This window comes from Sardina pilchardus, chromosome 1, assembly GCF_963854185.1.
Source record: "Sardina pilchardus chromosome 1, fSarPil1.1, whole genome shotgun sequence".
NCBI classification, from domain to species: Eukaryota; Metazoa; Chordata; class Actinopteri; order Clupeiformes; family Clupeidae; genus Sardina; species Sardina pilchardus.
This window is the reverse complement of record NC_084994.1, coordinates 13,807,792-13,821,405: the sequence shown is the minus strand read 5'-3', so window position 1 is coordinate 13,821,405 and position 13,614 is coordinate 13,807,792. Positions and strand designations below refer to the sequence as shown.

The 13,614-nt window shown below is 41.6% G+C and overlaps 1 protein-coding gene across 1 annotated transcript in view; it reads right to left on the bottom strand.

The window, feature by feature from the left end:
- LOC134082546 (protein NLRC5-like) overlaps positions 1-13,614 on the bottom strand; it is a 176,473-nt gene that overhangs the window by 106,274 nt on the left and 56,585 nt on the right. The window contains exon 6 of the mRNA XM_062538339.1: positions 6,651-6,729. Coding sequence (XP_062394323.1) covers positions 6,651-6,729 — 79 coding nt within the window. The remainder of the gene's footprint in view (positions 1-6,650; positions 6,730-13,614) is intronic.

Below are 13,614 nucleotides of genomic sequence, written 5' to 3'. Positions count from 1 at the left end.
ATTTTAGTGTGTTGAGTCGTCCTGAACAACTGCTCTGACAGTTAGCTCGTTGGCTAGTTAGCTAGCATTAGGCAAACATTCTAAAAAGACGTGCTGGCAGCAGACGGTTTTGGTAACCTAGCAACAATAAACACTTGACCTAAGTGCTGAGAAAAGGAGGTTCAGGGTAGAGGGCTGCATTGGGACTGGGACCCGCCGGGTCCCGCGGGACCCAACGCAAATCTTGCGGGAACGGGCGGTATGAACTTGACTGCGGGCGGGAGCGGGCGGCAGAAAAAAAACTCTGCGGGATCGAGATTTAGCATAGCAATAAAATGGAGAGCATAATTGGAGTGGAAAGCCTAGCCTAGCCTTGCCTCCCATTGAGATACAGTGAGGGTTTAATTGTTTGTCGTGCGTGTCTGTTGCGACTGTCATGAGGCAGAGGAGCTGTGATGCGCCTGGCTCGCTCCATGCCTGATTATTTTTATTTCTTTCCCGATATCTCAGACAGGCGTCCGTCATTTAGTACACAATGCACTGGGGGTGTGCAACACAGCCTAAGTGGCTGCATAAGTTGCAAAGACGCAGTTTTTATAGCCTAATGATTAAACGAAGTTCTAGCCGTGAACGGTCATTCAAACACAGTTGTTTTCTATTCAAGCAGCTGTTTTTTTCTCTTGCGGGACGGGAGAAGATACAAAATCAATGCATGCATATTACAGTGCGGGCAAAAATTATCAGAATTTCGCGGGAGCGGGCGGGACTAAACATAAACATTGCGGGTGCGGGCGGGACTGTAACACACACTTCACGGGTGCGGGTGGTAATGGTCAGAATTTCTGATTATGCGGGCGGGATTGGGATGAAGAAAACAGTCCCGCGCAGGGCTCTAGTTCAGGGAACTCTCCGCATAAAAAACGCGATTGTTGGACACAGCCATATATATATGGACACAGCAAAGTTGTCTTGTCTCTTGTGTGTTTCCTGTATTTTAACCTCCTGCCTTGCCAAATACGTCATCAGTCACACACCCCTAATAGCGGGGCTGACCTCTGTTCCCTTCATATTCAACACGCCTCGGCAATAATACTACCCCCCGAGACGGGTTCGATTGACGAGGCGGGTTGACTCCCCACCCCGTGTCGTCAGTGTGAAAGGAACAGCCTTAACGTTAAATTCGGCTGATTTAGCGTTAAATTCGGTGAATGTGAAAGGGGCTACTGTAATTTCTAGATGCTTCACAGTCTGTAGAACAGCCGTGCAAGGCATCATTACAAAGAACAAAGAGATCCAAGTTTGTGCTTAACAAAAAATGAAAATGCTAAATATCTCAATCTATAGAGAGAAAAATCTTCAGGGATGTTAGCAAGCATCCTCGCACATCCGCCAAAATGATAGTTGCTGACCTTGAGACCTCTGGGTTAGAGAGGGCTTTTATTGTGGAGGCCTTCAAGGTCATCGGCTGAGAAAAAACCCATTACTCCAAAAGGGGCTCTTCAAAGTCAGACTGAACTTTGTCCATGCACATTTAAAAGCTAAAAAGGAGTTTAGGGAAAACTGTCCTTTGGCCCAATGAGATCAAACTGGAGCTGTTTGGGCACATGGATGTTGCCTATGTTTGGCGAAAAAAAGGGAAGGCCAACAACCTTAAAAATACAGTTTCAACAGTGAAGCATGGTGGTGGGAGCATCATGTTATGGGTATGTTTTGCTGTCTCAGGCACAGGGAGCTTTGTTGAGGTGCATGGGATCATGAAAACGAAAGATTATGTTGACCTTTTGAGGGATAACATCAAGACATCTGCTCTTAATCTAGGCTTAGGTCGCCACCAGGTCCTTCAGCATGATAATAACCCAAAGCATAGTGAAAAGTGGTCTAAAACGCCCTAAAGGATATCAAAATCAAGATGCTGGAATGGCCTACAAAGAGACCAGACCTCAACCCCATCCAGAATCTGTGGCACGAGTCCATACAAGAAAACCATGCAGTTTGGACAAGCTGGAGCTAATAAGTGCTTAAAAGATATGTGCCAACCTAGTAAAAGACTATTCAAAGAAGTTGTTATCAGTTGAAGCAAAGAAAGGCTACACTATTGACTATTAACGGTCAGGGGGCTAATATTTGTAAACTACAGTATTTAACTATAAAGCATTTCCTAAAGGAAATACCAGGGCATGAAAAGTAATTGCAAGGATTATGCTAGGGTACTTAAAGGGATTACTAAGGTGTTGCTAGGCTAAATAAAGTGGTTACTATTCTATAAAAAGTGGTTACTAGGTTGGTTGCTAGGGAAATCACGTTGGTTGCTAAGATGGTTGCCAGGGTGTCATAATGGAGGAGGTTGCTACGTTGTTACTAAGTAATTATAGTGGTTGCTTTGCTATAAAAAGTGTTATTTCAAATATAGTTTTAAAAAGTTATTGAAATTGGGAGATATAGAGAGAGTGATAGAGAAAGAAAGTGGGGATGACAAGTGAGCTATCCAGTTCAATGGAGAGACACAGGCTGTGTCCGAAACGGGCAAAAATGCTGCCTTCTAAGATATCTTACAGGGGAGCGAGGCATCGTGTCACGTCCGAAACAAAAACGCTGCCTTATAAGATACCTTCGTTTTGCCCAGTTTTGAAGGCAGCATAGATGTATCCTTCATGCTGCCTTCAACGTCCAAAAGTTCTATTCTACTATGATGTCAGTGAACGGTAAAATGCTTCCATTCACCTCTTTGTATTTAGCTTGCAAAAATCACAATAAGTCTGTTTACACATCTAAAGCATGTTATACTTCAAATTTCGACTCCTCTCCTACACAACACCATCCGCGGGGTCTTAAAGGGATATTCCGCCATTTTTGGAAATACGCTCTTTCATCTGGCGTAATAATCAAGGCAACTTGCAGACTACTGGCACTACTACTGCTTGTTGTCTATGGGGACTATTTTCAGGTGCTGCGTACGATATTACTGCGCCTATGGTACGTTTGCAAGTTGCCTTGATTATTACGCCAGATGAGAGTGTAGTTCCATGTCAAATCAGCCTAGAAAAACGCCAGGTTTCATTTTCAGTTGGTCTTATTGCACTTTCTAACTTGAGAGGAGACACATTTTAAATGGGAAAATTACCAGAAATCTTTGTCACTTTTAAACATGAAGCTAGCAGGCGAGAAGCTAATGGTCTAATCCGATTCAATGATCTATGCTAGGCTGAAGCTAAAAGTTGTATCGCCAGACTCACAGAATGGCTGGATGAACGGGAACAAGGTAAATATTGATTGTTTTGCTCGAGGGAAGGTGGAAAATGAGCGTATTTCCAAAAATGGCGGAATATCCCTTTAAAGGGATAGTTCGGATTTTAAGACACGAAGTTGTATGGGTTCCCTGTCAGCAACGTAGTGCATCAGCACTGACTTACCCCCGACAGCGTCCTGTGAGCCGAGATCCAGCCGGTTTTTGATCGTTTTTGATGCCGGACTATTTTCTTCAGCAAGTTTCTGGGGTCACGAAAGTAAAGTGTTTTTCTTCTCAAAACCATATGCGTTCAACAGAGTGATATATTTGCACCACAAAAACGTTGTCCAGCTGTCAGTAGCGCGCAGTGATAGGAATCGCGAAAAATAAGTAAGTGATAACGAGGTTTGAATTTTTCCTGGACAACGTTTTTGTGGTGCAAATATATCACTCTGTTGAACGCATATGGTTTTGAGAAGAAAAACACTTTACTTTCGTGACCCCAGAAACTTGCCGGACTACTTTCTTCAGCATCAAAAACGATCTAAAACCGGCTGGATCTCGGCTCACAGGACGCTGTCGGGGGTAAGTCAGTGCTGATGCACTACGTTGCTGACAGGGAACCCATACAACTTCGTGTCTTAAAATCCGAACTATCCCTTTAACAAGTGAACTGCGTTGGCTGGTCAGGTTTCTAAAGTATTTCCAGAAATTGTCCGGTCATTACACATCAGTGGCAAATAATTTGCAATGACTAGCATGCTAATAGCGATTTACGCTAACATACCTAAAGCACAGCTGACGGTAACATACCAACGGTGTTCTATGTTGATATCTTGCTAGGCTGTCCGAAACAGAGCTTTTGGCTGCTACCTTGTTGCCTTCTACGGCAACTCACTCGCTAGGCAGTGAAGGCAGTGAGGCAGTAGGCAGCTGCCTTTCGTTTCGGACACAGCCACAGAGAAGAGGCTGCAGTCAGTGATGGAACACAGGCATAGTTGATTCCATTCTATTTCTTTAACTCATTGGCTGCCAGCCATTTTCAGTGCAGAGCGCTCCATACTGCCAGACGTTTTACAGCGTTTGACTGTTTATTCAAGATCCACCGAACGGTGTGCTTTATGACTATGTAAACACTGAAGGTACCAAATGAAAGAGTAGACTCTCTTCTTTCACCAGGACAAACGGTTTGTTTCTATCGTTTTACATTCTTTAGTAATCGTCAGTAGAACATGGGTTAGTTTGGCTAAAAACACCCGTTTCTGACCAAAACACCCTTTTTGTGAAAATCAACTTTTTAACGTTAGCGTTTCAGTAGTATGTCAACCACGATTGCACTGTTATCTCGTCAGTCTTGTCAAGGCTGCTAGGGACTGATGGTCGCTATAGACTCTGAACAAGACATGGGTGTGTTCTTCTAACATCCACCGCATAGCCTACTGTCATTATTGACGTGGGTGTAAATGCTGGTGTTGAAATAAAGTTTTGATTTATTTTAGCCATGTTGCCCTTTAGGCCTACTTCGTTTTTCAGCGTAGCCTTCCGTAGATTTTAAATTTACCCCAAATCTGCTAAATCTCTCGGATATTCTATTGAACTTTGACTGGGATGCTTGACTGTTGGCCTGGCATGCAACGCCGATTTGCACAGACAGTAGCCGACCATGAAGTGTTAGTGGCAGATTTTTAAACATTTAAATATATGTTTGCCATAACACGATATGACTTACAGGGCTGCCAAGTTTCATAAAACGGTAAGCGTGCAGTTTATTTGACCCCACTCTCAAAGTGTGACACTTGGCAGCTCCGATTAGAGTCGCTTTTTCAAGTGTTAACTGACCAAGAGGAGAGGCAAATAAATGTTACACAGCTCTGCAACAAATATAGGACAATGATGGGCTTATAGCAGCCTTACAACAGTAGCCTACATGTTAACTTGGAAACTAAAGCAGAAACAGCGAATCAACAGTGAACAAAATCTAGCAAGTAGGAGAAATTTTTAAATGTGGGACTCAGCGCTCAACGCCAAGACCCGCCTTACGTTGCTTCTGATTGGTTTATATTGCGTTTTGCTCTCTGTGGTTGGTTAGATTTAGGCCCAAAGGACTGATGGATTAGCCTGGAAAACCAGCGCCAACTGCTGGGCGGCAAAATGTTTTGCCTGCATTTGGGTCTGGCCTCGGACCATTGAACATTTTGAAAACACTGCCCTGAATCTGGCAGATGGCAACTAAACCAATCACAACGCAGAGATGTGTTTTGAATCAACGCGGGCGGGGCAGAGGGCTCTGGGGCGGGGTTTTGAGGGAGCGTTGGCCTAATAGGCACAGACACGGTTTGAAAGACAACGGGTTGTGCTCATCAACAATGTTCCGTTGTTTCCATTCATCGAGGCCAGACTAAATTAGACATCCAATCCATTTAGGCTGGTTTATCAGGCTACTGATGGATTGGTTATTGCGGTCAGTCAATCAGAGTTGCTCGAACTACGGCAAGGCAAGACAAGGACCAAAGTTTATTATCCTGAAAATAATATATAGCCTACTGAAAGGGGAAAAATAAGTGTGAGAAATGTCAAGTATGGCGTGTTGTGTGAGAATGGGTGAAATTGCGTGACTGTCACGTTCAATTTGGCCAATGGTCTATGGGGAAATTTTGATAGTTTTGAATTAATAGTTTAAAAAGTATAAAAGTTACAAAGTTGAAATATACATACCTGAAGTCACCTAAGTAAGACCTACGCAGCACAGTTTGAATTAAGTTTCTACATTAAACGGTTGAAGCTGAAGTAGACGCACAAAAAGCGTTAGAAGAAGAATAATGACCTATAAGAATAAATCGGATAACAGTAGAGTGCTTTTTCATGCACTCTAATAATAAGAAGACTATAATAAGAATCATTTGGAAGAACAGTATAGTGCATTTTCATGCACTGTAATAAGCCTATATGCCTAGACAGACGTTTTGGAATTGTATGAATCGATTCTGAATTGGTGGAGTTTGAATCGCGATAACAGCGCAAATCAATTTTTGAAATTCTATGAATCCATTCTGAATCGGCAGAGTTTCAATCGCGATACTGTAATCACTAGACTAGTACCCATGTAACCAGACTAGTATCTCCCTGAAAGGATATCTAGGTGGGTGTGAACAGGCAACAAGATTACAGGAATCTTAAAAAGCAACATTTATGCCAATGCCATGCCAATTTCATCCAAAACAAGGACAGTGATTAAAAATATAAACATAAACATAACTATAAACATGAGAGATGCGGTCAGCTAGTAGTCTATCTATAATGGATTGGAATTGAAATCTCTAAATAAATGTTTTTCATTTTCCAATAAGCTTGTCTTTTTTTAAAATGCATTATGTTACACTTGCATCTGTGTTCATAAAAAAAAGCCAAAACATTTTTCAAAAGTTACCTTTAAAGCTTTACTCACCAAACTCTCTTGGACGCTTTAACTACAGGAAGCATTTTTTTAAGCCCTTGGTCTGGGTATTTCTCCAGATGAAAATTGTCTGCATGACATAAGAAATCCAAACATTTGAATATTAAATGTCATCCATGGTGTCCACTACAGTGGACAGATATGCAAACTTAATTTAAAGGAATACGCCACCCAAAAATGAAATTAAGCTAGTCTCGGTCACCCCCAGAGTTAGAACAGTGAAAAAAACCCGGTTAAAATCCGTCCGGGCATTCTCCTGCTTTGGGAGCAGCGATGTTAGCTTTAGCTTAGAACAGTTGCTGTAGATGAAGGGTGTCAGTGAGCACGTCCTCCAAAAAAGTGACCGAGACGTCTACATTTTTTTCTAAATATATCTTGGGAGCCGTGTGTTCAAAACGAGTACAAATCATAATGCAAAATCGAACGAGACTATTACCTGGGCAGATCTTTACTTGGAACTATTTTCAGCCTCATCGCCGACGAAGCACCGCTAGCTAGGCGCAAAGTTCTCACGTAGCACCACTTGTGAAGTTCCAGTCGAATCTAGTTGGGAGTTTACAAGACTGCTACGTGAGAACTTTGCGCCTAGCTAGCGGTGCTTCGCTGTAGACGTCTCGGTCACTTTTTTGGAGGACGTGCTCACTGACACCCTTCATCTACAGCAACTGTTCTAAGCTAAAGCTAACATCGCTGCTCCCAAAGCAGGAGAATGCCCGGACGGATTTTAACCGGGTTTTTTTCACTGTTCTAACTCTGGGGGTGACCGAGACTAGATTCATTTCATTTTTGGGTGGCGTATTCCTTTAAAACTACTGGATTTGCAATATTTACTTTAAACCATCAGTGAGGATTCTCCTAAAACCTGTATGTACTGTGTGCATAAACATTGTCTTAAATATTATTTGTAACTTCAAATATTTGACAATCGTGTCGTGTGTGTGTGTGTGTGTGTGTGTGTGTGTATGTGCTTGGGGTTTTGCTTGCTGCTGTGTGGGTTTCGTGTTGTGCGCGGTGTGTGTGCGGGGGTGTGGCTGCTTCTCTGGCTGGGTGTGTGTTTGGTGTGGGACGTCTGTTGTTTGTGTTTTGGTTGCGTTGGTGTGCATGTACGTGTGTGTGTGCTCGGGTATGTGTGTGGGTGTGTGTGTGTGTGTGTGTGTGTGTGTGTGTGTGGGGGGGGGGGGGGGGCTCGGTCTTGCTTTGCCTACTCTTTTTTCCCATGTTATCTACAGCTCACTCTTTGTCTATTGTACCACGTTCTGAATGACTAAACTTACAGTATTTTCTTTTAACGCACGTGGCCTTAATTTGCCCCATAAACGCACAAGTTTCCTGGAGGTGCTCAGAAGGGAGAGAGTGGACATAGCCATGGTCAGCGAATCCCACATGCTTCAGAAGGATGTCCATAAGCTGCAGAATAAACATTACTGTGTAAAGGCATATTCTTCAGCCTTAAATAAAACTAAAGGAGTTTTAATTGTTGTCCGCCGCAACTTTCAGTTTGCCAACTTAGGAGTTGGTAGTGACTCAGATGGCAGAATCACTTTTATGAAAACCATTGTAGAGAATAAGAAAATTGCCTTCTTGTCTATTTACGCCCCCAACAATTTTGATTCTGAGTTTTATGCACGACTATCTAACACTATGCATGATCTGGCAGATTACCGGTTAATTATCGGAGCAGACTTTAACGCAGTCTGGGACCACTCTTTAGACAGGACGGCGGTAGTTGAGGGCAGTGATCAGAGATCAGCGTCTGGTGCATTAAGAAAATGGGCACAAGATTTCTCAGTAATTGATATATGGCGTGTCACCAACTATAATCGACAAGACTTCTCGTTCTTTTCGGCAAGACATCAGTCATTTTCTAGAATAGACTTCATTTTTATATCCAAGGATCTCCTTGAAAAGGTAAGTACGGACATGCTACCTCTGGCCTTCTCAGACCATAAGGCTGTCATTTGTAAAGCTAATATTTCTAAATCTCATGACCGCGCTCCTCGCTGGCGTCTTAATACCTCTTTGTTGCGCAATGAGAGCTTTGTGAATCAACTTAAATCTGGTCTAACAGAATTTATATCATTCAACGAACATTCAGTTGAGGACACTCGCATACTATGGGATTCGGTGAAAGGTTACATTAGAAGTAACTGTGTATCGTTTGCGTCCAACTTAAACAAGACTCGCCAACGCAGGGTTCTTGAATTAGAACGTGAGCTCCAGCAATTGGAGTGTGTCATGCACAACAACGTTTCCCCAGACTCAATCATCCAACGTAATAAAATAAAAGAGGAGTTAAATTCATTAGTCCGACAGCGCGTTGAATTCCTTATTCATCGCACGCGTCAAAATCATTACTTTGAGGGAGCCCGTCCCAGCCGGTCACTTGCCATAAGCCTGCGCGCCAGTGAAAACTTCGCGCACATACCTGCTATTAAAACATCAGAAGGAGTTCTGGTAACGGACCCCAAATTGATTAACTCTACCTTCCGCTCTTTTTATTCCAAACTGTACAGTTCTGAGGTTCCACATGACTCCTCTAAACTTGATTTATTTTTTAAGAATTTAAATCTCACTAAATTATCGCCCCATGAGGTTGCATCCCTAGATAGACCTTTTACGATAACCGAATTGGAGATGGCGGTACGTAGTCTTAACAAAGGGAAATCGCCTGGGTTTGATGGAATTCCTCCTGAACTGTATTTACAACTTTGGCCGCAGCTCGGACCTCTGTTGCTGAACATGTTTAACCATGCCATTTCAATGGGATCCTTTTCGAGAGATGTTAACACTGCTACAATAACTTTACTCCATAAAAAAGGAAAAGACCCAAACGAATGCGCAAATTATCGTCCTTTATCTCTTTTGAATGCTGACATAAAGCTCTTTGCTAAATTGCTTGCATTAAGGCTTGAACCCCTTATGAATAAGCTAATTCACCCTGACCAAACTGGCTTCGTAAAATCTCGCCTATCTTCAGATAATGTTCGCAGACTATTGCATATACTAGAAGCTTCCGCTGAGGAACAAACATCTTGTGCTGTGTTATCCCTGGATGCTGAAAAGGCTTTCGATCGCCTTGAATGGCACTACTTATGGGCTGTCCTTCACCATAGGGGATTTGGTACCAACTTCATCAACATGATAAAAACTCTCTATGCTTCCCCTTCAGCCATGGTAATGACAGGCAATACCTGTTCTTCGTTATTTCCAGTGGGCCGCAGCTCCAGACAAGGCTGCGTTCTTTCGCCACTTTTGTTCATTCTATCGCTGGAACCTTTGGCTCAGATGGTGCGTCAGTCACCCCACACTCCTATAGCGGTTCATGGAACGGATCATTTCATCTCTCTTTACTGTGATGATATTTTACTATATCTTGGTGATGCAATTAATTCCACTCCACATATTTTGTCCATATTTAATATGTTCGGGAGTATATCGGGTTACAAAATAAACTGGTCCAAGTCGGCTCTCCTTCCTCTCAACAACACATTGAGGAAAGACTCTTTACCAAACGATATTCCAGTGGTTGATCGTTTTAAATACCTGGGCTTATCAATTTTTCCTTCAATTCAAACTACTGTTTCTTTTAATTTCAACCAGTCTCTTAGGCAGGTGGAATTCGATTTGGAGCGCTGGTCATCCATTCCCAATTCATTTAGAGCAAGAACTGCGATCATTAAGATGAATATCTTACCACGGGTCAACTATTGTAGCACAATGTTGCCCTTAGCACCTCCTACTGGACATTGGGAAAAACTCCATAAATTAGTATCTAGGTATGTCTGGAGAGGGAAACGGCCACGGATCAAAATGTCCATCTTACAGAGGCAAAAACTCTCTGGAGGTATTGGGTTCCCAAACTTCCAGTTTTATTTCTGGTCCTTAACTCTTCGTCCTCTTCATACCTGGCTAAATCCTGATGCACAAGTAGCTTGGCGCTCTTTGGAAGAAAATATAGTAAAACCACATAGGCTTCAGGATTTAATATATTCTAACATCCCACTTAACAAATGTAAATCCAAGTTTGGTTCAATAATCTCACATCTTCTTGCCACATGGAGAAACATGGAATCACACTCTGACAGTCACTCAAAATTCCATCCTCACCTTCCTTTATTTAATAATTATGCCCTTTGCTTGGGTGGTCACCCGATTTCCTTCCATCAATGGAGCAGCAAAGGGATCAATACCCTCTCTGACATTACATCAGAGTATGCACTCAGATCTTTTCAAGACCTGAAGTCACATTTCAATCTACCTGGTACTTCTTTTTTCTTCTACCTACAACTCCGCAGTGCCTTACTGGCATATGGAGTCCCATGGGGAGATAAGTTGGAGCCCCATCCGATTCATAGAATTTGTAGTACTTTACCTACCCGAGGGCTAATCTCCTCTCTTTACACATACATTGCTAAACGTGCAGATAAACCTCTGCAAGTTGATATTCACTGGAGCCATGATCTCTCAATTGCACCTAACACAATAAATTGGACTACAGTCTGGTCAAAGATAGTTTTAGCATCTCGTAATCCCAACCATCAAATGATTCATTACAATTCCATACACAGACTATATTGCACTCCTCGCAAATTATTTTTCATGAAACTTAACCCATCTCCCAACTGCCAGCTATGCTCTTTAGGAACAGCAGGAACTTTTGTTCATATGGTCTGGGATTGCCCTGGGGTGAGCGATTTTTGGAAGATGGTCTCCTATAAGATGTCCATAGTACTTGAGCGTACCATCCCCTGTTCCCCAACTATATTACTGCTTAGTGATTTTACTGATCTTGACCTCTCTTTGATGCACCAACGCTGGTTCCTGGTAGGCCTTACTGCTGCCAAGAAACTTATAGCACAGAGATGGAAAGCGCCTCATGATCTGTCCTATCAACATTGGGCAAACACAGCTATAGACCTGGCTAAACTAGAGAAGTCGGTGGCCATTATGCATGGAGCTCAGGCAAAAAACATCGCTTTATGGGCATCTTTTATTGATAACATGTCAGGATAATAACCAATGGCCTGATGCTCTCTGCTCACTCTTTTCCATTTTCACCTCCCATCATAATTTGCATACAAATTGTGGCAACTTTGTTGAGCTGTATCAACTAACCAAATCTCTTTCTTTCTGGGGCACAGGGAGCAAGACCTGGGGATGGGGGGAGTGAATGCGGTTGAATGTCGTATGTTGTCTTATTTGATATATGTTGTCTTATTTGTTGTTGTACATGTATTTCAGTTTGTTTGTGTGTCTGTTGTACGAACTATAAAACACAATAAAAAAATTGATAACAAAAAAAATATTTGACAATCAATGCGGTTCCAAACTGACCCACATGTGCAAAATAACAATAATATTGACATCAGCTGCATAATTGTGACAAAGGCAGATGTAGATTGACGTAAAAGGCACATCAAAAAAAGTATATTACAGAGGGAATTATGGATACCTCGTTTAGGTATTCAGTAAATCAGAAAACACTACCAGCCTTTAACCCTCTGGAGTCTAAATCCCCCCCTGGGGATTTGAAAAACACACCCAAAAAAAAAAACACACATCTCAATCTCTGCTATATTTTGTCCTAGAAACATTTAAGTGACACCATTAGAAACCTTTACTCAATTAGTTTCCAAATATATACTGTATGTTTTAAAAGACAATGCATCAATGGCACTTTGTAAAAACAATATAAGAAAATCCTCGGATTTCAGTCCTCTCACCTGCAGCAGGCCCATTCAAATTAATTTGCATTTGAAAGAGACACTCACTAAGTGACACATTTAGTCTGACTTTTTTCCAATTTGTAGTAAAACTACATAACATTTTTGAATGTTCTTTTTACTTATAAAGAGCCAACACAGTTGTTCACCGTTGGTTAAAACTTCAAAAGTCTTAGCTCGATATATTTAGTGTGATTTTTACCTTTGAACTTTAAAAATCTTTTTTTAAATAGTTGTGTTTATACTGAATTATAATAAAAAAATAATTTCATTACATCCACTTTACTCTCATATAATTATTGTGGAGGACCTCTAGAATATAACCACTTTTATTTTTTTTTCTAGAATATATGTGCCACTTTTGCATAGACTTTTTAGTTAGATGAAAAACTTAAAAATCTCAAGGTATAGCTGACTGCCTCAAAGTGCCTGAAAAGGCCCCGGATCTCCAAGTGTTAAAGGGTAACTGCACCCTAAAATATGTTTTTTGAGCTGTTGATTGATTGAAAATACTCATAAGGGGTACAACATAAAGCCTGCCTCAGAAATTTGCATTCCCATCATATCTTGCCATTTATTATTCATTATTTACACTATTGATTTACTATTTCCCTGACCATTTAGTATGGCACAATGTGTGTTCTTTTTGTGTGTTCATGTCCTTGTGATGTGTATGTCTGTCAACTAAAGAAAACAAAACAAAAACTAGAAAACGTAATTCCAGAAAATTACTAGTGCATGAAAATGCAAAAATGAAGAGGACTTTTATTTTGAAACAGTTGTGGGTAGAGGAAACAGTTGAACAGGATATGTAGTCTGAAGAGAGCCAGAAAGCCTGAGACAGAGGCTCCGTTCGAATCGGGAAAAACTGCTGCCTTCTAAGATATCTAACTAGAGAGCAAGGCAGCGAAGGCCGTTCGAAACCGAAAAAACGATTTTCGCTGCCTTCTAAGATATCTTAGAATTCCTGAATAACGGTCAATTTTGAAGGCAGCATCGATGTACACTTGAAGCTCCCTTCTACCCATAATCCTTTGCGGCCACGTCTGAATCTCTGTGTAAACAAAACAAACATGGCTGCCGATGTCGGTAAACGACTGCCGAATCTGTTGAAATGTCATTTGTGTGACGTTATTTAGCTTCGATTTGTGGAAAGTAGATTGAAAATAAATGGTTTACTACCTGGTTATACCATTGTTGTACCCACTAATAACGCCTGGTCTGAGATATTA